This window comes from Hemicordylus capensis, chromosome 1 (assembly GCF_027244095.1).
Source record: "Hemicordylus capensis ecotype Gifberg chromosome 1, rHemCap1.1.pri, whole genome shotgun sequence".
NCBI lineage: Eukaryota > Metazoa > Chordata > Lepidosauria > Squamata > Cordylidae > Hemicordylus > Hemicordylus capensis.
Window position 1 is genome coordinate 189,320,725 of NC_069657.1, and position 25,106 is coordinate 189,345,830.

Sequence of the window (25,106 nt, forward strand, 5' to 3'; positions counted from 1 at the left end):
CTTCAACACAATCACTTCTACTCAGGTTTCCCCCCACCTCGCTTCCACACAAACAAAAATTGAGAGTACACACAGCTCCCAAACCCAAGTAGAACAGTTTTTGATTGTGTGAATGACCTTAAAAGGTGATTATGTAATCTGAAGGACACAATAGCATAAATCTGCAATGGTTTATTTATATATTTATTACTTACTTTTGTGCTGTTAATGTAGTGGATGTGCTTATAGCCATTTCCATCACTGATTATTTTGTAGTAGCTAATATTGTCAGGTGCAAAGTAAGGTTCGGATGGCTGAAACTGGGATGGGGGGTGGGGGGTGGGAGGAGAAATAACCAAATATTTACAACAGATCATGGTGACTTTAAGCTTTGGCAATGTGCTGAATATTCAGCTTCATGGGTTGATTCTATTACTTTCAAAAATCTCAGGAAAATACAGACAACTCCTATACTTTTTGTAGATCAGATTTGGATTTCCCAAGTGGAATCTTACAGTTCTGAAAGAACACAGAGGGGCTATTCTTATGATCACAAAGATCAGGCTAGGAAAATTGGGCTAGGAAAAAGAAGAGCCTGGTGGTTCTGGAGCGGCTAACCCACTCCTGTAGCCCACCCCTTAGCCAAGGTTTGCGGAGCTAGCGCTCTGTAAACCTGGGCTATCTGCTCATGAGTAGCCACGGCACGGCTCCGCGCTGCGGCTACTTGTGAGTAGACCCCCAGCCGGGAGGCTTAAAAGCAGCCTCCCGGCTCGGGGGTCTCCCCAGTATGCCCTGCGCGCTCACGCAGGGCATACTGGGGCTTCTGGGGTCCGTGCGGCCCCCAAGCTTCCCAGCCCCCGCCAGCTCCGTATCGGAGCCGGCCATTGTGTGGGCGGCGAACCTGGGCATCCAGGGCTCCCTCCCCGCTCGTGAGCGGGGAGAGTGGGCTTAGCCGGCTCTTCCCACTCACTTCCCAAAACTGGGTCTCGCGGATCGTGAGACCTGGTCCAGAGAACAAAAAGGTGAAACAATACACAGAACAAAAACTGGGCAAACACTTTATCATCTGGACATTTATAACCTCATGTCCCAAATAAGATTCTGAGGTCATTCACACAATCAAAAACTGTGTTCTACGCAGGTTTGGGTGCTGTGTGTACTCCCAATTTTTATTTGTGTGGAAACAATATAAGAGGAAAACCTGGGTAGCAGTGATTGTGTGGAAGCAAGGTAGAAGGAAAAGCTACCCAGGTTTTCTTCCTCCCTTGCTTCCACACAATCATGTCAATCTAGGTTTTCCTCCTACCTGGCTTCCGCAAAATCAAAAATCAGAAGCACACACAGCTCCCAAAACTGGATAGAACACAGTTCCTGATTGTGTGAATGACCTCTCTTTCTGGTAGTGGTTTTTCCAAGTCACTTCATAAAGAGGCTAAATCTTCGGGGTTAATCTGCTTGTAGACTGAGTAGGCTGAGGTGGGAGAGGAGAGTTGGTGGGTAGACAGTACTGCCTTGAAACTGGCCATTTTGTTTCCAGTTATATGATTTCTGGGATTATTTATTCAAAAGGTCCAGAGCCCTGGCTGGTTAATGTACTGTATGCAATGGCTAGATAAATATGCAAAATATGTTGTGAAGAAGTCCTTACTAGAGGACAAAGAAGAAGAACCTACTAGAGATATCTTTGTTATCTCTATTATTTTATTTAATCCAGCACAAAAATGTTGGATTAAATAAAAATTAGACATATTTTCTGTCACAAAAATCTATCAGCAAAAGTCCACTTTGTCTATAAATAATAGTTTGTTAACCTGTCTGTGTTTCTGTAAGATAATTTCCAAGTGACAAAGGCCACTTTCATATGATAAAGTGCAGGATATTTGAAGCTTTCATGCAAGTTCCAAGTGTGATCTTAATCCCCATGCAAATACTGCTGCAGGCTTCCATGCTACTTCCTAGCATGATGTTACCTTCTACACACATACCAAGCAGCAATCTTACATGTTTGTTGTAGTTCTACCTGCAGGTCAGCTCTTGTATTCTAAGAAGATGGGAGGAGAGCTGGTCTATGGAAGGAGAGCTGGTCTTGTGGTAGCAAGCATGATTTTCCCCCTTTGCTAAGCAGGGTCCACCCTGTCTTGCATTTGAATGGGAGGCTACACATGTGAGCACTGTAAGATATTCCCTTCAGGGGAGGGGACCGTTCTGGGAAGAGCATCTGCTTGCTTGCTTGCATGCAGAAAGTTCCAAGATCCCACCCCGGCATCTTCAAGATAAGGCTAGGAGAGACTCCTGCCTGTAACTCTGGAGAAGCCACGGCCAGTCTGTGTAGATACTACTGAGCTAGATGGACCAATGGTCTGACTCAGTATAAGGCAGCTTCTTACGTTCCTATATAAGAATCCATCCTTTCCCCAGTGTCTCCACAAAAGTGGCAATGAAAAGGAATGGGTTATTCTCAGATGGTGCTGTGAAAATTGCACAAGGTCCCTGCTTAGTGTGTACAAAGGGCTGTATCATGCTAGCAAGTAGTATGGAAGCCTGTTGCACATGGGCGTAGCGCCTACTGGACAAGCAGGGACAAATGTCCCTGGGGCCCAGAGGGTCAGGGTCCACCACAGGGCCCCCAAGCAGACCGCCCCTGTCCTGCTGCCACCCTTGCCCTGCCGCCCCGCCCTTGCCCTGCCACCGCTTCTTATCTTCGCGCCGCTGCCACGGGCATGTGACATCCATAGTCAAACTGTGCAAGTGCACAGTTTGGTCAGCCCATGAAGGTTGGGGGGGGGGAATGCTGGCTGACCAGAAAGAAGAGTCCCGGCCTAGCCACAGTACCCGCCGCCACACAGGAACAAAGATAAGAAGTGGCGACAGGGCAAGGTCAAGGGTGACAAGGCAAGGGCAGGGGCGGGGAGATGTTTGTTGCCTGCCCTTTGCGTCTGATGTCAGACGCAGGGGACATGGCTTGGGGTGTGTGTGTGCTTTGCACATGCAGTATGGGGGCCCTACAATGATTCTGTCCCTGGGTCCTCGGGAATCTCGCTACGCTCCTGCTGCTGCAGCATGCGTACCCAGAAGAAGATCGCGCTCGGAGGAACCTGCATGGAAGCTTTGAATATCCCATTCTTGAGATGGAAGTGGCTTAGTAGGAGAACTGCATCTTTATGTCTCACTTCCCTCTAGTGGAGAGCCTTTTCTGCTGTATTTGATCCCACAAAAGGCTGACCTAATAGTTTGTGTGCACAGACTATGAATCAAATGAGTGCAAAGAGACAAAAATATTTAAACACAAATAATACATAGCTAGATAAATAACTTAAGTAATATTGCTGCGCTGGAAACGTGTAACTAACGCACCCATCCCCACCTCCAGAGAGCCAAAGAGCTACTATTCATACATCAAACAAGTTGTCCCTTTTAATCACATTCTCTAATCCACCAAATCCTAACTGGATTGTTTGCAGACTCTGAACTGATATTTATTTATTTATTACATTTATATCCCGCTCTTCCTCCAAGGAGCCCAGAGCGGTGTACTACATAATTAGGTTTCTCCTCACAACAACCCTGTGAAGTAGGCTAGGCTGAGAGAGAAGTGACTGACCCAGAGTCACCCAGCAAGCATCATGGCTGAATGGGGATTTGAACTCGAGTGTGCAGGGCATGCTGGCGAGACCCCCGGAGCTGGGGGGCGGCTTTTTGCCTCCCCTCTGGGGGTCTCCTCATGAGTAGCCATGTCGCAGAGCCGCGCCATGGCTACTCATGATTTTTAAAACCAGGTTTGTGGAGCGCTTGCTCCGCAAACCTGGTTTAAGGGTGGGGTAGCTAGGCGGGTTACCCGCTTAGGAACCACCAGGCTCGTTCACATGATAGGACGAAAACAGGCTAGCCTCCACTAGCTCGGTTTCATCCCATTGTGTGAATAGCCTCATGGTTTACAACAAAAGCTTTGGAACTGTAGACATTCAGAGATGGCACTAGCATAATCTTCCATGTGTGGAGATGACTTATTTTTAATTAATTAATTTGATTTATATACCACCCTTCCTAAAGTGGCTCAGGGCAGTTATGTGTCCTGAACATACCCCTTCTCCCAGCACAATCCATAACAGTCTCCACATCATCCCTGAATATCTTCTGCTGAATTTCTACAATAGGGATATTTCCAACAACAGAACAAAAAAGAATAATCCTATCATTTAACAAAACGAAAAAGAATAATCCTACTAATGTATAGTATGTATACACATGTGCCCCCCCCCACACACAGAGTTAGTTTTTCACTTTCCTTTTGCATAACTGTTCACAACATATGTAGTCAGCTCATCACATTGCTTACTGAGACTTTATGGTGGAAAAATAAAATGTGTTAGAAATAAGGTCTTCCCTTCTTCATCAAGTTTGACAGCAGGTGGGATTGTATCCCATCTTTTTAGGATAGATTTGTATTCCTGCTGCTTCCTTCCTCACTTTATTTCTTGTAAGCTCTTTTAATTTTTTTTAAGACACTGAAAGTGCGCAGAAGGATAAAGTAGTGACCTATGTAGCTATATACTTTCTCATTTTTTCCTATGTAAAGAGAATACAAACACTGAGGGCCACAGACTTGGCAACTCTTATAATTAGAGCAACAGTGGCAGAAATGTGACACATTTAGTTGTCTTCATTATTGTGAAAGGGTTTATTGTGATGGTTTTGCCTAATCTTGTACATGATGGATGGTCAGGAGCTTAATAAAAGTGCACACAAGCTCTTGATGGCTAGCTATGACTGCATTCACACGACCAGAATGATAGTTGTTAAAGAGTTAACTGTGACTGATGGGCCCTGCATGTTCTTGTGGAGCATGTGATGAGAACTCAGATTTTCTAGGCAAACATACTTAAATCACGGCAGTTGACCAATTAATTGGTTATATATCCCAGTTTAATGCTGGTTAACCTCAGTGATTTAACCAGGATTGCCTAGAAATTCTGGGTTCGCACAACGCAGGAGCACACAGGGCTCACCAATTGTGGTTGACTCTTTAACCTTTATTGTTCCAGTTATGTGAACGTGGCCTATTATCAAAATTTGAATGCTTGGGCAATTAGGGTAACCTGAGCCACTGGTTATGTTAAGATACAAAACTACAACTACTACAACAAATATTTATTTCCCACTTTTCAAGACAGACACCAGCAACAGTCACTGGAGGGATACTATGCTGGGGATGGAAAGAGCCAGTTGTTCTCCCCCTGCTAAATATAGAAAATCGTCACTTTAAAAGGTACCTCTTTCCTCAGTTATGAAGGGAGTTCGCCAGGGACAAAAGAGGCAGGGAAGGTCTGAAAACAGTCTATCTTGTTTGGTAGTTTTAAAATTACAAAATTAAAACATAGCAACATTGTTGTGAGATACATTTCAAAGTGCCTCAGGTGTCCACCTATATTTTTGTTCTTTAAAAGTGTATGAAGAAGAATGATAGTGTGGTGTGATAAGTGCAGGATTTGGATATGAGAAACCAAAGCTGCTTTTCCTCCTCCTTTCTACTTTCTCCCCTCAAAGACTCAGTGGTGTAAACCTGACACAGCTAACTCTAACTAGCTTCAAAACATTAGGGTTAACCGTAGGATTCTACACCACTTCTTCTAGCGCAGTCTGGAAAGCACCCAGGTAGTGCTTTACAATGGAGAAGGGATAACGTGGGTCTAAGGTTACACATGGCTGTAGCCTAATATGCAGTGTGGGCCTTATTAAAAGCAATACTTACTCTGCCAATCCAACCAGTGCTACTTTCTTCAGTCCGTTCTTTTTCCTAGAGGAGAAAGAGAGCAGAGTGGGGGGATTGCTGTTTTAATAGATTTCCATCAATCAATCTGCTATTCTGCTGCCCGGTTCTAACATACATACTGTATTTACAGAATTGTCTTCATCAGGGATTGCTTAATATGCAGTGGTTAAGGCCCCCTTTAATACCTTTGGACATAGCCATGTTCTGTTTCCTTCTGAGTAGTCGCAGATTGCAAGAACCGAATAATTCTGTATCCTTTTGAGCCATTGCAGGCAAATTCTCTCATTGGTCACCCATGTTACAACACTCAGGTAGTGATCCCTGGAAGTAAACAGAGGATGCTAGGAATTTATCTCCACACAGAGATGTATACAAGTTTGAAATTCTAAAACATCAGGGCCACAATTTCTATTTCACTAAACATTCAAAGTACTATAGCAATTGTTATATTATATTGCTATATTATATTGCTTGTTATGTTATATTGCCTTCTGATATTGCTGTGATTTCATTTACTTCCTAGAACAAGGAATACTAGATTCTAGCCACAATCCTAAATAGACTATGAGGTCATTCACACAATCGAAAACTGTGTTCTACCTGGGTTTGGGAACTGTGTGTACTCCCAATTTTTGATTGTGTGGAAGCAAGGTTACAGGAAAACCTGGGTAGCTTTTTCTCCTGCGAGCGCACAGGGCATACTGGGGAGACCCCCAGAGCCGGGAGGTGGCTTTTCGCCTCCTGGTCGGGGGTCTACTCGCGAGTAGCCACACCACAGCTACTCACGAGCAGATTGCCCTGGTTTGTGGAGTGCTCACTCTGCAAATCCGGGCTAAGGGGTGGGCTACTCAGCAAAAATCGGGCTAGCGGAGGCTAGCCCGATTTTTGCTGATCATCAGAATAGCTGCGCTCTCTCTCACTCTCCCTGAGCAGGGGCGTATCTAGGGGCAGGGCAGGCAGGGCACGTGCCCCAGGCGCCACTTGAAGGGGGCGCCATTTTGTAAAATTAATTTTTTTTAAAAAAAAGGCTGCCAAAAACAAAATGGCCACCGTGCATGCTCAAATGGCCTCTGTGGGGCTCTAGGTCATGCCAGGCTTTGCAGAGGCCATTTGAGCATGCACGGTGGCCATTTTGTTTTCAGTGGCCTTTAAAAAAAAAAGTTTATTTTTAAAAACGGCCACTGCACATGCTCAAATGGTCCCTGCGAGGCCCTAGAGTCCAGCAGGCTGAGGGGGAATCTTTGCAAAAAAAAAAAAAAACCCCAGCCTTTAGGAAGCCCCCCAAAGGGGCTACGGGTAAAAATAATAATAATAAATATATAATATGACACTGTGCACATATTCAGATTGGCACTATGTACAGAGAATCAGGGCTTGTGAATACTGAGCTGACGCTTAAGAGCTAGGATTGTATTCATTTGCTCTTACTTTGCTTCTTGTGATAAGTGAGTTAAATGTGATGTCTTGCTAATATGGCTATTAATGGTGAGTTTATCTTTGAATCAGTGTGAAACCCTTAATATTAAGGCCTACTGGGAGTTTCTTGCTCTCTTTCTCTCATTTTAACTGTCTTTCTGAAAGACTAGAATATATTCCAAGCAGTGACACAGTTTACTCTGCATATCCTTTAATTATTTTCAGAGTATCTGGGAAAAGTCAAATTCTCCATTGATTTTTAAGACTCACGTAATGGTGATGCTACAATGCATAGTAGAGAATTAGACAGGCACTTCTGTTTAGTTTTCCAAGTACACCTCCACATAGTATTTGGGTATTTCATGAGCCCCCACATACTGAAATTTGTAGTTTTCCAGCATTTTTTGGTCTGGCTAAGTCCACTGCTAAATAGTTTTTGAAATATTAAAAGATTAACGAGCTTGACTTGTATTTTTCAGCTGATATTATGGTAAAGTTATCTGAAAGATGGGTGTCAGATGCTTGTACAGGGGGCGCAATTTCAGTGTTTGCCCTAGGCGCTATTTTCCCTAGATACGCGCCTCTGTCCCTGAGCACTCTCTCACCTGCTCTCGAGAATGCTCACCTGCCTTCAATGAATGTGGGCTTCCCCATTCATTTCAACAGTGGGGCCAGTTTAATGTGCAGAAGGATGCATTGAGTCATTTAACATGCAAATGGATGTTTACTACCCAGAAATGAATGGGGAAGCCCACATGTACTATAGTGTGCCCAAAGGGCTTTGGAAGAGGAGCACTGTCTTCATTTCTAAATATTTACAGAGTTCACCTGTAAAAAATGAAGAAAGATCATTCAGTACATCTAATCATTCAACCCACATGCACAAACCATCCTTCTGTAGGGGAAACAGAGAGCCCAGGAGTGGAGTAATTCATACCGCAGTAATGGTAAAAGGTTCTCCCTAGTTTAGTATTAAACTACTACCCTGTTTCCCGAAAGTAAGACCTAGCAGTAATTTCTGATGTACCGCTAATTGCCCTAGTGCATTTTTTGGGGCTAAAATTAATATAAGACACTGTCTTATTTTCGTGGAAACACGGTATCATTCAGGCTGCAACTCTTAAACATCCCATCTCCAATATTAGGGTGTATTATCATAATAAACATTTATAATATGGATTATTAACGGTTAATGAACATTCACACAATCAAAACAGCATGCTAAAAAGGTTATGTTTTCCTCCTCACACATTTAAATGCCAGCTTAAGTGTTTTGTGGAACGTAGCCATAAAGAATCTTAAGCAGAGGTACAGTTTTATTTCAGCTAGCTGAAATATATAAGCTGAAATTCCAATTATAGCAAATCCCTATTTATAGGGAAACTCTTGTGTCAAAATAATAGCATAACTATAAGAAATTACAGAATCATAATTTGTTTGACATTTGCTATAGTATTAATACATTAATGGAGGATAATTCTAGCTCTAGGTTTTGAAAAGATGACTTGCATGTCATAAATCCACCCTCTACAAAAAAAAAAAAAAAAAAGAGCTATAAATTAGGAGGGCATTCAGTGTTTCTTCTTCAGACCTACTGTATATCCAGTTTTCCCCAGGAAGTGTTTCACTGCTATTCAGTGATATGAAGGCGTAAGCTATAAAAACGTGGGCAGAAGATAAGATTGGGTACATACAAGTAATCTCAGTGTATAGTTCATATGCAGGATTAGGTTACTACCCTTTGGATCATTATTTTGCACCAGGCTCAAACTGGTGGATCTCTTGAGTTCTAGCACAAAAGCAAATTAGATCACAAAAGCCTTAAGTCTGCCCATCTACAACATTCTCACACATATAATAATAATAATATTTTTACTTACCCTGAAAATATGCTAGGTGGTGCAACAATTTCAGTGATACTGATGCTGGAAAGTGATTGAGTATTCAAAACAAACAGTTTTATAGTTGGATTTGTAGCACCTGCCTAGGATGAAAGATATTTTATACAGCATACTGAAAAGTGTACATTATGCAGAGCTTATTTTTAGAGCACAATAGCTTTCAAAACAAGAGCAGTTATTCAAAACTGTGAGACTATTCTCACAATGGGGGAAAACCAGGTTAGAGGAGCCCAGCCTGGTTTCCCCCATCATGAGAACCACTGGCTTTGTGGGTGAGCCCGGTGGTTCTCTGGTAGTTAGCCTACCAAAGTAGCCCACCCTTTAAATAAGGTTAGTGGAGCAAGTGCTCCACTTGCCCCAATCTCTAGCTCAAGTTACTTTAGTGATCCTCCACAGTTTACTGTAAAATCTTCATTGGACAAACTATGGCTACGGCATAGCTACGGCATAGCTACGGCATAGCTATATATAGCTATGGCTATAGCAAATCAGTAATTACATCCAAACCAGAAATGGAAAGCAGGTGGACTTGTAAACCGCTGTTGGAAGAAACATTGGTCTGTGGTAACTGTGGAGGCTCTACACACCACTGGTATGTAGAGCTGGGAGGGGTTTGGTGGGGAAAGCGGGTCAAGCCCATCCTCCTCACACATGGAGGAGATTCTCACGATTGGCCAAAAGCGGGCTAAGGGAGCCTAGCCCGCTTTTGGGTGAGCATGAGAACCACTGGTTGCGCAAGTGAGCCCAGTTTCCTCAAAGTGGGAAACCCGCTTAAGTAGCCCTCACTTAAAACGAGGTTAATGGAGTAAGCGCGATCATGTATTGCCGCGCCATGGCTCTGCGCTGCAGCAACTCATGAGGAGACGCCCACCAGGAGGCTGCAAGCAGCCTCCCCAGCTCGGGAGTCTCTCCAGCATGCCCCACACACTCGCGCGGGACATCCTGGAAATTCTTGGGGCCACACGGCCCCCGATCCCCGCAGGCTCCATGATGGAGCCGGCAGTCGTGTGGGTGGCCAATCTGGCCACCCAGGGCTGAGGAAGATCAAGGCAGCAGCCTTGATCGTCTGCGGGGAGAGCGGGCTAAGCCCGCTCTCCCCACAGACCTCCTTTCGGCGGGTCTCACTGATCATGAGACTAGCCTCAATGTGTTATCTGCACTGGGCAACTGTAAACAAGTCGGGGCCACTTCATGCACTCAGAACTGCTTTTATGCAGCAGCTAATTTTGCTGAATCATCTGAGATCCAGAAAGAACCTTTTGTCATAGCAAGCCTTTCAGTTATTCCATTCTGAGAAACAAACAGGACAACATGGCATAGATCTAGATTTGCACGCATCTTATCAACTTTACTTTCCAAAAACTCTCAGTTCTTCACTTATCGAGGAGGATGGATGGCATGGGACCCAATGGAGAAAATGACATGTTATTTGTTCCACTGATCATACATATTTGCCACATTGTATGCAGATGTAACCCCAATAAAGTGTTGCACTTAACAAAGCCATTTCCCCCACTTTGTTCCTGATCAATGCACTATTTCAGAAATTTAAAAATTCCAAAGCCTTAAATCACACTTATTTTCTGTTTCCCTAGAGATAATAGAATACTTGAATGCTGCCAGATGCTATTGACTTAAGTCACAGTAATCACAGCAAGCTGTTGAGGAGAGACAGACAATATTTTCGTTAGCAGCAACTGATTAAATGTGACTATTCTCTTAATCAAACTGCTCAACAACTATGTTTAATAAATAACACAGACCTTAGGATATGGGATTCTAATGGTCTTTGGATACTGCAGCAAATCTTCGGAGTAAAACGAATATTCTATAACAGGAACTTCAGTATCATTAATCTCTGCATATGCTAAAAAATTGCCATTTGGAGACCACCACAGAGCAGCATGGGTGCCAAACATTTCCTCTGAAAGAGATGCAAATGTGTTCTTTTGAAGCAAGAGTTGCTAAGTTGGCTTCTGTATCTGAAACAGGGTTCTTATTAAATTTCTACATAGTTTCACATGGAAGTGTAGCTACTAACATTCCAATTATATGCCCTGCTACAATATCAGAAATAAAACAACTGCTACAATATTAGAAATAAAGCAACAAAAACCCTTTCCTTTTAATGAAAATACTGTACTTCAAAAGTCCGACTTTAATAACAAGAACAAATTCTAGCATTCTAACTTCACATTGGACAGTAAAACTCCAAGTCATTATACAAGAATACAGCCCCTCCCCCAGACACTTTTTCTCTCAGCTACATTCACTTCCAGCACTGGAGATCAGCTGAGAGAAAAGTGACATCAGAGGACAATCTGTTGGGAGAGAAGATATGGAAAGAGGAGCCTTCAGTAACCCCACTCATCTGCTGCACTTTGTTCAGACCTCCCACTCCTCACTTATACGTGAGCAGACAGGGAGGCTCTACACATGTCCAATGTGTAGAACCTCATGGGGTTCAGTCCACTCTCCCCGCACACTAGCAGTCCCTTGCTGCTGGGCGGCCGGAATGGCCACCCAGAGGTCCGGCTGCTTCGGTTGGACGCTTCCGTGCCCAGCCACAGCTTTCTCAGAAGCTCTGGGAGTCGGGGAGTGATGCAGCACGGTGCCCCAGCCCCCAGGAAGGCATTCCGCAAGTGCGAATTGCCTTCCTGGGGTCCCCTCTCTGCTATCCCTCTACCCCGAGTGTGTCAGCCACGGCTGCAAGTAGCCGCAGCTGACACTCAATCAAACAAATAAGGTTAAAGGAGAGCTCGCTCCATTAACCTCATTTAAGAGGAGGGGTTTTTAGGGAGGCCAGCCGACATGTATGCACAGCGACAATTGGTTCCAAAACATGACAGTAGGGACATGATGCACCCAAATGGCTGAAGCTAAGGAGGTCTGGTCAATGCCTGGATGGATGACCACTCGGTAGGCCATGTATACCCGCTTGAATTCCGTGGTGCAAGACAGGCAGGATATAAATGTAATAAATAAATAAACAAAACAATAAATTATTCACTTTAATTTAATATTATCTGAGGAGGTTTCATCTTTCCATCTTATATTTCACAACCCAAACACTTTGGGAGCATGCCAGAGCTTTGAACATACAGGGGCTTTCTAATCTCTTCTATGAAGTGAAAGGCTCTGCATCTATATGGAGACTCCCTACTTTATGTCATGCTTGGAACAGTCCCCTGCTGACAGACGGGAGTGAGGAATCCCTGCGTGCGTTAAACTTGGCGAATGCATCAGAGCTATTGAAGTTCTTTAATAAGACTATAGTAAATAGCTAAATTCTATAGTGGGTGGTAGTATGATTTATTTTTATTTTGACAGTTACCTTCGTAAACCCAGTCTGCTAATCCATTAAAAATTTTGTTTTCTTCTCCATTTTTGGTGATCTGTAAAATGGCGGCATGTGGTGTTTCTTTCACATAAACATTGTTCTGCCAAACATAGGCCTGTCATAAACAAAGCACAGTCAGATCATGCAAGCTATGTAGTGGCTATATTTTATATAGTGACTTTTTCTTTCATCTGACAAACTTCTGGATATACTGGGTAGCATTCAGACTAAGCATCCATGAAATCAAGTCAGTTCTGTTAATTTCAATGGAACTTAGTCATGACTAACTTAGTTTGGATGATACCCATTGACCCCAAATCAAACATGTTCTGTGTGTGCTGGCTACTGCATAGAAGGTTCTTCCCATCACACACACAAATCATCCCACTTTCTCCCCGTTGAACAGTTAACCAGCACCATAAACTCTGACAACCAGTTTGAAGCAGAGTAGGATGGGGTTCCTGAATTTACATCTCCCTCCCCTAAACCATTAATCCTGTCAGAGCGAATAATACATTTGGCAGAGCATGTGGAATGTAGGAACATTTTGTATGTGTCCCCAGATGATGGATGCAAGATTTTTGTTTACTTGCAAGATTATGATACGTATGCAAAAGCCTGATGTTTTTGCATGCATGGACTGACCTTGCTAGATTGGGGCAGTTATTGGAATAAACAATACCAGTGTCTGCATTCCAGCACACCATTCCAGATCGGCTTCCCACACAACTGCCGGCTCGATCATGGAGCCAGCAGGGGTGGCAGGGATCGGGGGCCACAAAGCCCCCAGAAGTTCCAGGATGCCCCATGCGAGTGAGTGGGGCATTCTGGAGAGACCCCTGAGCCCGGGAGGCTGTGTCTACTCATGTGTTGCTGTGTAACACAAGCAAAAAGATAAGGTTAATGGTGCGCTCGCTCCGTTAACCTCATCGTAGGGGAGTGGTAGTTAGGCGGGCTAGCCGCCTTGAGAGCACTGGGCTCGCCTGTGAGCACAGTGGTAGCCATGGTACCTGGAAAGCGGGCTAGTGGTACCCATGATAACTGGAAACCCTTAGCCCGCTTTCCAGTGATTGTGAGAATAGCAATAGCAATAGCACTTACATTTATATACCGCTTTATAGCCGGAGCTCTCTAAGCGGTTTACAATGATTTTTAGCATATTGCCCCCAACATTCTGGGTACTCCTGAATAGCTTCCATATGTGTCAAAGGCAGCAGGAACTCCTGGCAGCAGCCATATTTTAATCCATAATTGCCCCAGGATGGAGATGATGGGAGGAGAGTTTGTTGTAGCAAGCATGAATTGTCCCCGCTCCTTCCCCCGACAGCTCTAGGGAAGCTCAGGCTATCAGCAGCCCAAACTTCCACACAACCTCCTACCTCATTTTTATCCCCAGGTCTGAAACCTGGGTTACCCGGGGAGGAGTGCTGGGATTGGGAGTGATCCCGGCAGTTCTCATGACCAGCCCTTGTTGCCAGAGCACCCAATTTTGTTGCAGTTTATGGGCTCATTAATTTTTCACTTGCCTGGGTTTGGCAAGTTCTGCAGCTGGTCACTCAGCATGAGCAAAGCATAGGGCAACGTGCCCCAAGGTCAGAATAGCAAAGTCTGAATGGGATACCCCCACCCCTCTCTTTCACTAGGGAAGGCAGTAACCAGTGAGCAGATTCCATTTCAAAAGGTGAATTCATCAGGGAAGAAATCCTCCTTTTCACAAGAGATTACCATGGAGCAATCCTTGGCAATCACACAGATAACTGATGCATTTCGCAACCTGTACTGAATTAACAACTTAGCTGGCAAGGACTCAGGGGAATGAGCACATCAAAACTGAAGAGGTATTATCTTGTACACATAGAGGCATCCTGTTCTCAAGATAGCCAGTCCAGTCCAGCTCTATTCAACATGTGCAACACATCTACATAACATTACCCTTGCCTTTGTTGGACAAGATCCACTCAGCCAGATTAAGCTCAAGCAGTAATTAGCTTCTTAAAAACCAAGCTAAAGTTAAAAACCAAGCTAAAACCACAATCATAATTAGCTTTTAAAATTCCAAATTAAATTCTTAAAGCTAAAAACTAAGAATTATAAAAACTAAAACCTAAAGAACCTTTCAGATACATGCAACAGGTGAAATATTAAAAAGCCTCTCTAAAAAGATGTGTTTGTAGTTGTTTTTTAAAAACACTGAAAGAGGGAGCATGACGAAGCTCTTCAAGGAGGATGTTTGAAAGCCAAGGGGCCACAGTCGAAAAGGCCCTGTCTCTAGTCCCCACCAATCAGGTCTCTGTTAGTGGCGGGGCCATGAGCAGGACCTGAGATGACAAGCGGAGGGCCCTGGCAGGTTCATATGGGCGAATATGGTCCGACAGATACCCTGACCCCAAGCTGTATAGGGCTTTAAAGGTCAACACCAGCACCTTGAATCTAACCTGGAAATGGACTGGTAGCCGATGAAGCTGATGCAGGATGGGTGCAATACTCATGAAGTGACTTGCACCCACGAGCATCCTTGCGGCAGCATTCAGAACAAGCTGAAGCTTCCAAAATGTCTTCAAGGGCAGCCCCACGTAAAGAGCATTGCAGTAGTCTAATCTGGATGTTACCAAAGCATGAGTAACTGAGGTCAGGTCTGACTTCTCCAAGTAGGCTCGCAGTTGGTGCACCAGCTGTAGCTGGTAAAATAATGACACCAATATGGTCTTTCATGTTTACCACTGATTGATATGCATGTGGTATTCTTCTCCCCTGGATTCCCCTATTCCACTCTGAGACACTTCACACAAGCAGTGTGAAGCACCAAAATGGGGTTTGCGAGGAATGTCTGTTTGACCAGATCTCACTGCAGACGATCAGGAAGCCCTCCCTGGGTGGGTGGATCGACTGCCCAGATGATTACTGGCTCCGTCACAGAGCCGGTTGGGGCGGTGTGGTTCAGGGTTCTCCCAGCGCCTGGAAGTCCTACTTGTGAGTTGGTGTCGGACAATGCCACACCATACTGACACGCGATTGTTTAACCCGCTTTTTGGGCACTCCTGCACCCAAAACCTGGGTTAAGCGGTGGGACACTTAAGAGCATGAAAGAGCAAAGAAAATTAAAAATTGGACTGCATCAGGCTTTTGGCTTAAACACCTAACAAGCCTTCATAAACAACTATCAAAACAGTTCAATCACATTTTGCAAGGAGGTGATATTGAACAATGGTTAACAACTGGGAAAACTCATCTCACAATGAAAGACCCAGCAAAAGGTGCAGTTCCAAGTAATTATAGACCGATAACCTGCCCGCCAACCATAGTCAAATTATTTACTGGAATAACAGCAGATGAAGTAATGCAACACTTATTAACTAAAAAGCAGCTTCCAGTTGAACAGAAAGGAAATTGCCCGAACACCAGAGGCACAAAAGACCAGCTGCTGATTGACAAAATGATTTTAGAAAACTGCAAGAGAAGAAAGACAAATCTGTTGCACGGATTGACTACACGAAGGCCTTCGATTCATTGCCTCACACATGGATACTAAAATGTTTAGAAACAACTGGTGTCAGCAAAAACATTCAAATATTTATTTAAAAAGCAATGAGCATGTGGAGTACACAGTTAACAATCAATGGCGAGACACTTCGACAGGTTAGCATTAGAAGAGGTATTTTCCAAGGGGACTCACTATCCCCTCTGTTGTTTGTAATCGCCATGACTCCACTTTCACAAATACTAAACAAAACAGGTCTCAGATACCAAACATCTAAAACATCAAGTAAAATCAACCATCTGCTGTACATGCACAATGTGAAGTTGTATGGAAAGTCCCAATCAGAAATTGAATCACTGCTAAACACTGTCCATATATTCAAAACCTGGAAGAGAAAGAACATTACAAATACTTGGGCATACTCCAGGCTGATAACATCGCACACACAGAAGTTAAAAGAAAAATTGGAAGTGAATACATCAGGAGAGTTAGAAAAATCCTAAAGTCCAAACTCAATGGCGGGAACACCATACAAGCCATAAACACCTGGGCTATACCTATTATCAGATACACTGCAGGAATAATAGACTGGACCCAGGCAGAGCTAGAGATGCTAGACCGTAAGACCAGGAAAAGAATGACCATCAATCATGCTCTGCACCCCCGCAGTGATGTAGATAGGCTATACCTCCCTTGCAGCTCAGGTGGAAGAGGAATGCTGCAAGTCCATCAAACAGTAGAGGAGGAGAAAAGAGGCCTTGAAGAATATATCAAGGACAGTGAAGAAGATGCACTTCAGATGGTCAATAACGAGAAACTATTAAACCCCAATGAAACAAAGCAGACCTACAAGAAAGAACAAGTCAAGAACCGAGCAGAAAAATGGAAAAATAAGCCACTGCATGGTCAATATTTGCACAATATAACTGGAAAATCAAACATCACCAAGACCTGGAAATGGCTTAAGAATGGCAACTTGAAGACAGAAACAGAGGGTTTAATACAAGAACAAGCACTAAGAACAAATGCAATAAGAGCAAAAGTAGAAAAATCCACCACAAACAGCAAGTGCCGCCTTTGTAAAGAAGCAGATGAAACAGTGGACCACCTAATCAGCTGTTGTAAAAAGATCGCACAGACTGACTACAAACAAAGGCATGACAAGGTAGCAGGGATGATACACTGGAACATCTGCAAAAAATACAAGCTATCTGTAGCCAAATATTGGTGGGACCATACAATTGAAAAAGTTGAAGAAAATGAAGATGCAAAAATATTATGGGACTTCCGACTACAAACAGACAAACATCTGCCACACAATACACCAGATATAACTGTAGTTGAGAAGAAAGAAAAACAAGTCAAAACAATCGACATAGCAATACCAGGGGATAGCAGAATAGAAGAAAAAGAAATAGAAAAAAACCACCAAATACAGAGATCTACAAATTGAAATTGAAAGGCTGTGGCAGAAAAAGACCAAAATAATCCCAGTGGTAATTGGCGCCCTAGGTGCAATTCCAAAAGACCTTGAAGAGCACCTCAACACCATAGGGGCCACAGAAATCACCATCAGCCAATTACAAAAACCAACTTTACTAGGAACAGCCTATATTCTGTGACGATATCTATAATAATAACAGCAACAACATTGACAATAAAATTCAGCCATCCCAGGTCCTTGGGAAGGACTCAAGGGGGCGATTCTCACGATCAACAAAAATCGGGCTAGCAGAGGCTAGCCCAATTTTTGTTGACCGTAAGAACCACCGGGCTCGTAGCCGAGCCCGGTGGTTCTTGAGCGGGTAACCCGCTCGAGAACCCCTGCTAAAAAGCAGGTTTGCAGAGCGAGCGCTCCTGCAAACCTGTTTTTTAGGATCGTGAGTAGCCGCGGTGTGCCTTCACGCCACGCCTACTCAGAGTAGACCCCTGGCTGGGAGGTGAAGAGCCGCCTCTTGGCTCCGGGGGTCTCCCCAGTATGCCCTGCACGCTCGCGTAGGGCATACTGGGGCTTGCAGGGGGCGCGTGGCCCCCATTCCCCCACCCCCCCGCCAGGTCCATCACTTAAGCTCACGTCACAGAGCTGGCAACCGTGTGGGCGGCTGATCCGGCCGCCCAGGGCTCCCTGCCCGCTCGTCTGCGGGGAGAGCGGGCTTAGCCCACTCTCCCCGCAGTTGTTACCAAAGCGGGTCTCACAGATTGTGAGACCCGCCTCAATGAGGTCATTCACACAATTGAAAACTGTGTTCTACCCAGGTTTGGGAACTGTGTGTACTCCCAATTTTTGATTGTGTGGAAGCAAGGTTAGAGGAAAACCTGGGTAGCTTTTTCTCCTACCTTGCTTCCACACAATCACTTCTACCCAGGTTTTCCTCTAACCTTGCTTCCACACAATCAAAAATTGGGAGTACACACAGTTCCCAAACCTGGGTAGAACACAGTTTTTGATTGTGTGAATGACCTCAATGTCTTGATAAAACAAACAAGTCAATAACACCTGTCTGACTGTGTAAACTACAATAATAAAAAAATAATAAAATTTGCTGGAAAAGAAAGTAAGTGTGCAGCTGCTGCCACCACTCTGGAAAGCTCTACAACTCTGAAAAATTAGTGAACATATTATGGGTCCCTAGGAACATAGGAAGCTGTCTTATACTGAGTCAGACCATGGGTCCATCTAGCTCAGTATCGTCTACTTGGGACTGGGATTGTCTACTTGGGTCGTCAGAACCACCGGGCTCGCAGCCGAGCCCGGTGGTTCTGGAGCGGCTAACCCGCTCGAGAGCCCCTGGCAAAAAGCAGGTTTGTGGAGCGAGCGCTCCTGCAAACCTGCTTTTTGCAATCGTGAGTAGCCGCGGCGCGCCTTCGTGCCGCGCCTACTTATGAGTAGAACCCCAGCCGGGAGGCTTAAAAGCAGCTTCCCAGCTCAGGGGTCTCCCAAGTATGCCCTGCGCACTTGCGCAGGGCATACTGGGGCTTGTGGAGGCCACGCAGCACCCGCTCCCCCCACCCCCCGCCGGCTCCGTCTTGGAGCCGGCCACTGATCCAGCCGCCCAGGGCTCCCTGCCTGCTCGTGAGCGGGGAGAGCAGGCTTATCCTGCTCTTCCCGCTCACCGGATGGTGAGCGGGAAGAGCGGGATAAGCCCGCTCTCCCCGCTCACGAGCGGGCAGGGAGCCCTGGGTGGCTGGATCGGTGGCCGGCTCCAAGACGGAGTCGGCGGGGGGAGCGGGGGCTTTGTGGCCTCCACAAGCCGCAGTATGCCCTGCGCAAGTGCGCAGGGCATACTTGGGAGACCCCTGAGCTGGGAAGCTGCTTTTAAGCCTCCCGGCTGGGGTTCTACTCATAAGTAGGGGCGGCACGAAGGCGCGCCGCAGCTACTCACGATCGCAAAAAGCAGGTTTGCAGGAGCGCTCGATCCACAAACCTGCTTTTTGCCAGGGGCTCTCAAGCGGGTTAGCCGCTCCAGAACCACCGGGCTCGGCTGCGAGCCCGGTGGTTCTGACGACCAACAAAAATCTGGCTAGCAGAGGCTAGCCCAATTTTTGTTGGTCATGAGAATAGCCCCACTGACTGGCAGTAGCTCTCCAAGGCTTCAGGCTGGAATCTTTCCCAGCCCTACCTGGAGTTGCCAGGGTTTGAACCTGGAACCCTCTGCATGCAAAGTGGGTGCTCTACAACTGAGCTATGGTCCCATCCCCTAAGGGGAATATATTATAGCAGACCATGCTCACATGTAGCCACACATCCTAATGCAAACTAAGGCAAACCCTGCTTAGAAAAGGGGACAATTCGTGCTTGCTACCACAAGGTTGGCTCTCCACTCTATTTTCCTTCCATGAAATGGATAGAAAGCACCCCATTTCTGATGAATATGAAAGGAGCAGAAAGGAGGGAAGTTCAGACAAGCAGTCTGTTGAGCTTAAGATCTGGTGCAGAGAAAGCCCCTGTTAGGCTACACAGCAAATGGTGGGAAACAATAAGGAAAAGCATAACATGTATATATCTGTAACTTAAAAGTATCTGGGATATGTGGAATTAGATCAAATTTTAAGAGTAGTCGCTACAATCCAGAGTCATGCAAACATGTAATGGGAATGCTGCCAATAATTGGGATGTGGACGGAGTTCCATGCTTTGACTAACCAGTTTGTGACCATCAGGTGACCAGGATATGTACTGGATATTGGTAGGAAGTTGGTTGTCAGTTACTAAAGAGCTAGGGAGAAAAGAAAACAGAAAGAAAACAAGTCAAGTAAGCATAATGTGACTTGTGGTGTTCTAACTCTTTGACAATACTGTAGTGCTACCGACCTAGTATTCAGATCATAGATGTAGTATGATGCAGTGTATGAATGTCTCCACACCTGCAAGAGAAATAATTGTATATGAGGGAAACTTCATACCTAGACAAGCCAGAAGAATTTGCTGAAGATGCATCAGGCTAGCATTCAAAACATTTTTCCTAACCACATCCTTATTCATTTGATATAATGAGTGTAAATAGGAGTTAGATCATACTTAATGGGTTAGACTAGGAAGGACCAATATCTCTAGTCCTGCAGACATTTCTGTCCTCCATACTGGGATCCAGGAGGCTGAGCGTGTATTTTGTCACACATCCCCAAACTGTGTGTGTACAGATCTCTTAATAGGAATGGAACATATGTGCTTGGGCATGTCCAGATAACATACAAAGCCCAAGGAATCACTTTTCTGTGGAGCCACTTTCTCTCTCACAACTAAACAACATTCTTTTCCTTCTGAAAGGTTTTTGCCATGTCTTCTTTAAAATGTGTGAGGCCTGTTTGTTGTTGTTGTTGTTGATGTTTTGCTTTTAGGAGGACCTTGAAGACATACCTGTTTTCCCAGGCTTTTAATTGAAATAAATGTGTGTTTTTATCTACTGTAATGTAATTTTTATCTGTTTTTATGAATTTTAAATGTTTTGTTTTATATTGTTATTGTTTTTACTTTTTAAAAAATATTATGTTTTAATCTGTACATCGCATAGAGATTTCTATACTAGGAGGTATAGAAATGCAATCAATCAATCAATCAATCAATCAATTAAATAATAAGGAACAAAACAACAAAGGTGGGCCCACAAATTCACTTTCTACAATCACCATGGCGAGTGTCTTTCCCCCACCCTGAGAGCGTGAAATTGACCCCCCCAGCTCAGAGAAGTGGAACAAGCGGAGCGCCCATGCTCCACTTCAGAGCAGCTCTGAGCCTTTCCCAACTCAGTAGTGGGAGGCAGGCAGGTACAAACTCCTAACTGCAGTCTTGCCAAATTTGCATTTGAAGTAGAAGCCCAAGTTCACAAGGGAACATTGGAAGGTTTTGTGGTGGTCCTAGATATTGTGGTGGTCCTAGAACGTATTTTTTAGGAGTTTGCATGCAGAGGATTTTACAGTATCAAAAGAGAATCCAAATTATATAATGATTATGTTTAATATAATAACTATACACCATACATTTAAAAAACTATCCTGACAATTGGATATGATTCCTCAGTCAACAGAATATGTCCATATAACAAAATTGAGTTCATAAAAGATAATAGATGGAGGTCTCATAAGAATATTCACTGTCTATTCGGTTGAGAAAATTAAATAGAAAAATATATCCAATTATTCATATCTGAAATATCATGCTGTCAACTTGTGGGAGAAGTATGGACAAATATCTCCATATGATTGCAGTGCCTCATTCAATTGGAAGATAGAGTATCCAGTCAGCCTTGTGGTTTTGCCAGATGCATTTTGACTATATGCAGTCTTCCTCAGTGGCAATTCAGGAAGATTCTCACTTCCACTTGTGGACTTCTGTCCCTTCATAGGGATCAAACTGATATGTCAGATCCTTCTTCTTTGTATCTGAAGCGAAATCAGATCCATCTCCCTGATGGTAGGCACAGCCCTAAACCTCTTAATCTGAACTGAAGGGAGAAAGATCTGTCAGTTCAATCCCTATGAAGGGACAGAAGTGTGTGCATGATCATGAGTCCTTTCTCACGAGCAGTGAGAAGGGCTTGAGGGCAGGCTGTGGGGAAAGTGGGTTAAACCTACCTTCCTGGGCATGCTCCCTGTGTGCCCAGATAATTCCCCGCTGGCCCAGGCAGCAGGGAGAGCCGGGGGCTGGGATGTGTCATGTGTGAGTGCATGGTGCATTATGGGGATCCCCCCTCCTCTCCCCAAGCTCTCAGCGGTCTGGCAGACAATTGGGAAAACAAGGTTAGGAGAGTGCTGATTCTCCTAACCTCATTTTAGAGGGAGACTCGGTAAGTGGGTTTGCTGCCGCGGTGCCACTGGGTTCGGGCCCAATCCCGACAATACACATGCGCGTGTAAAACTGGGCTGAGCTTCCTGCACGTGCATGTGAATAGCCTCAATATGGTCTGAACATATACTGGTCTGAACATATATTCCCTACCCTGATCTACCAGAAGGCCAAAGTGAACCAATACTATAGAGAAACTGAATCTTTTCTAGTGATAAAAAACAAAATAATTGGAAGCAACATAATTAGAAGAGAAGTCATTACCTTCTCATAATTGTATCGCAGAAGAGCATACTTTTGGTCTGCTGACAGTATTGACTCAGAAGCATTATAATATGCCTGTTGACATAAAAAAGATAAAAGGCATTAAAAGGCAATAACAACATGGAGGCATTGTATAACAACAATAACAACATTAATCCCTGTTTTAATCTGTTTTATGTTGATGTAAGCCACCCAGAGATGATGGTTTATGGCGGTGTACAAATATAAAAATAAAACAAAATGAAGGCATATACAATCCATAGCTCTCTTGAGGGACTGAGATGTGTTGTATTGTCCCCAGCCCCCAGCCCCAAGAAGACATGTAGACTTATTATGGGTAAAAGGGCCACAACTTTATTAACAGAAACAACAGACATGGCGGACTGGTACGCCAGGTGATTAATCATCCTTAAAGAACAGTGCGGGCCTCTAGGCCCGGGCTAGGATGCTAAAGTCCTACCCATCGCCTTACTGGGCGACACACCCTGGCTCAGGAAACAGGCAGGTACGCCCCGCCTAATTCCTTCAAAGCCAACCGCCCCCTTTAGAAGAGGGGATCTGGATACTTCAAGGTCTTCACCCGCCCCGGACCGCACAGCCCAAAGGTTGGTGAAGTCCTGAAGGAGGTTTCATGGCAATCCATTCTCCCCGTGCCGCACAGGCCACAAAGGAGCAATTGATCAATCAACCTTTAAATATCCAAGGGTGCTCACCGATACTCTATCCCTCAACTTACCCCCCAGCCCGGACTGTTACTGCCACACAGGGAGGTTAGCCATTGCTTGACCTCCCAGCCCCATAACTCTCCAAAAATTCGGCAAGCCCCCTCTGGATGTTGCTCAAATACAGGTCACACCCAATTTTGGAAAGGTGAATGACATCAGGGTGGAACAACTCAGGGAAACGAGCAGTCAGACCCGGCTGCATTACAAACTCCCCCCCAGCTGCTTTCACCAGTTTTCCTATTGCTACCGAAGCTTTACGTCGGGCTTTTTCAATGCCCAGCCCATTCTGGACCCCCCGCCAAACCCTGCATTGTAACCAATTGACCCACAGTATCCCCCAGGTATCCATCCTTGCAAAACCGCCAAGTCAGAGGAGGCTTGCCGAACTATAGAGAGGCCAGTCCGCCTGCCTAAATCATTTTAACCCAAATGGATGATAACAATATTGGGTGCAGGAAAGCTAACTAAATGGTCCCGGATGGCGGGAAGCAGCTGACTCCACAGCATACCCCGCATTTCTAACCAATAAACCGAGGCCCTTCTTCCGAAACCCAACTGAGTGCCCAGGCCAAACTGAAGAGCCTGGGGCGTGGATCAGCCGATCGCAGCCGAAAGCACACCCTCAAATCAAAGGGGCCAATCAGCCCGCTTCTTGGGCCTCGTGCAGGGCAGGGCTGGGACAAACTCCCTCCCCTCTGCACGAGGCCAAGGGGAGGGGGATTCATGGACGCTTACTAATGTGCTATTTGTGAAGATTTCAGAATCTGTTCCATCATCAACATTGACGAGAAAGATGTTGTTCTGTCTTGTCTGGAGATACTTATTTCCTAAGAGAAAAAGAAGGAAGTAATTCAGTAACAATTTTTCTTGAATTAGTCTTTAGTTTAACATCACATGATGCATAACAAAGACTTCATAACAAGTAGCAATTCAAAACTCTGAAACATTGCTTAGTTTTCAAATTGGCCATCCTTTCAAAAGAGGCGGGGAAAAGAGGACACTGATTGGGTAGGCTCCCCATAACATGGGTAGCAGAAGATACACACGCACGCATGTACACACACACACACACACACACACACACACACACACACACACACACACACTCCTGTACAGAATGGAGAGAATTTGGAGATATTTTTTATTATTATTATTTATTAAATTTATAGCCTGTCCAAACTTACGTCTCTGGGCAGACAACAACAATTAAAACACATATAAAAGTTAAAACAGTTCAACATATAACAACACATATAAAAGTTAAAACAGTTCAACATATAACACATATAAAAGTTAAAACAATACAATAATTTAAAAAACATAAAATTAAAAAAAACAGTGGGCTATTCTCACAATGAGCAAAAATCGGGCTAGAAGAGCCTAGCCCGATTTTGGCTGATCGTGTAAGCCACCGGGCTCACAGGCGAGCCCGGAGGCTTACAAGCGGCTAGCCCACTTTTTTAGCCCTCCCCTTAGCCCGGGTCTGCGGAGTGAGCCCTCTGCAAACCCAGGCTTTCCGATCGTGAGTAGCCATGGCACGGATCCGTGCCATGGCTACTCATGAGTAGACCCCCAGAGGGGCAGTGAAAAGCCACCTCCCGGCTCCGGGGGTCTCCCCAGTATGCCCTGCATGCTCATGCAGGGCATACTGGAGCTTCCGGGGGCCACACAGCCCCCGAGCTCCAGCCCCCACTAGCTCTGTAACAGAGCCGGCAATCGTGTGGGTGGCTGATCCGATCCGGCCACCCAGGGCTCCCTCCCTGCTTGTGTGCGGGGAGAGCGGGCTTAGTCCGCTCTTCCCGCTCACTCTGCTAAACTGGGTCTCACTGACTGTGAGACCCAGCTGAGTATATTTAATTAAAAACCTGAGAAAACTTGGGTTAAAAAAAGGGTTTTCAAATGTTTTTTAAAAAATAGCCAGAGATGGGGAGGATTGTAACTGAGCAGGGAG

At 44.8% G+C, this 25,106-nt stretch overlaps 1 protein-coding gene across 3 annotated transcripts in view; it reads right to left on the reverse strand.

Moving 5' to 3' along the window:
- The window catches only part of DPP4 (dipeptidyl peptidase 4), a 100,137-nt gene that overhangs the window by 43,408 nt on the left and 31,623 nt on the right, over nucleotides 1–25,106 (reverse strand). For all 3 annotated transcript variants that reach the window (XR_008313485.1, XR_008313484.1, XM_053284918.1), the window contains exons 4-13: nucleotides 23,891–23,982; nucleotides 22,431–22,505; nucleotides 20,196–20,248; nucleotides 20,028–20,100; nucleotides 12,401–12,521; nucleotides 10,830–10,990; nucleotides 9,046–9,149; nucleotides 5,935–6,070; nucleotides 5,729–5,773; nucleotides 195–299 (exon numbers count right to left, since the gene is read on the reverse strand). Coding sequence is in view for 1 of the 3 variants with exons in the window: in XM_053284918.1 (XP_053140893.1) it covers nucleotides 195–299; nucleotides 5,729–5,773; nucleotides 5,935–6,070; nucleotides 9,046–9,149; nucleotides 10,830–10,990; nucleotides 12,401–12,521; nucleotides 20,028–20,100; nucleotides 20,196–20,248; nucleotides 22,431–22,505; nucleotides 23,891–23,982 (965 nt within the window). In the remaining 2 variants the exon portion in view is untranslated. The remainder of the gene's footprint in view (nucleotides 1–194; nucleotides 300–5,728; nucleotides 5,774–5,934; nucleotides 6,071–9,045; nucleotides 9,150–10,829; nucleotides 10,991–12,400; nucleotides 12,522–20,027; nucleotides 20,101–20,195; nucleotides 20,249–22,430; nucleotides 22,506–23,890; nucleotides 23,983–25,106) is intronic.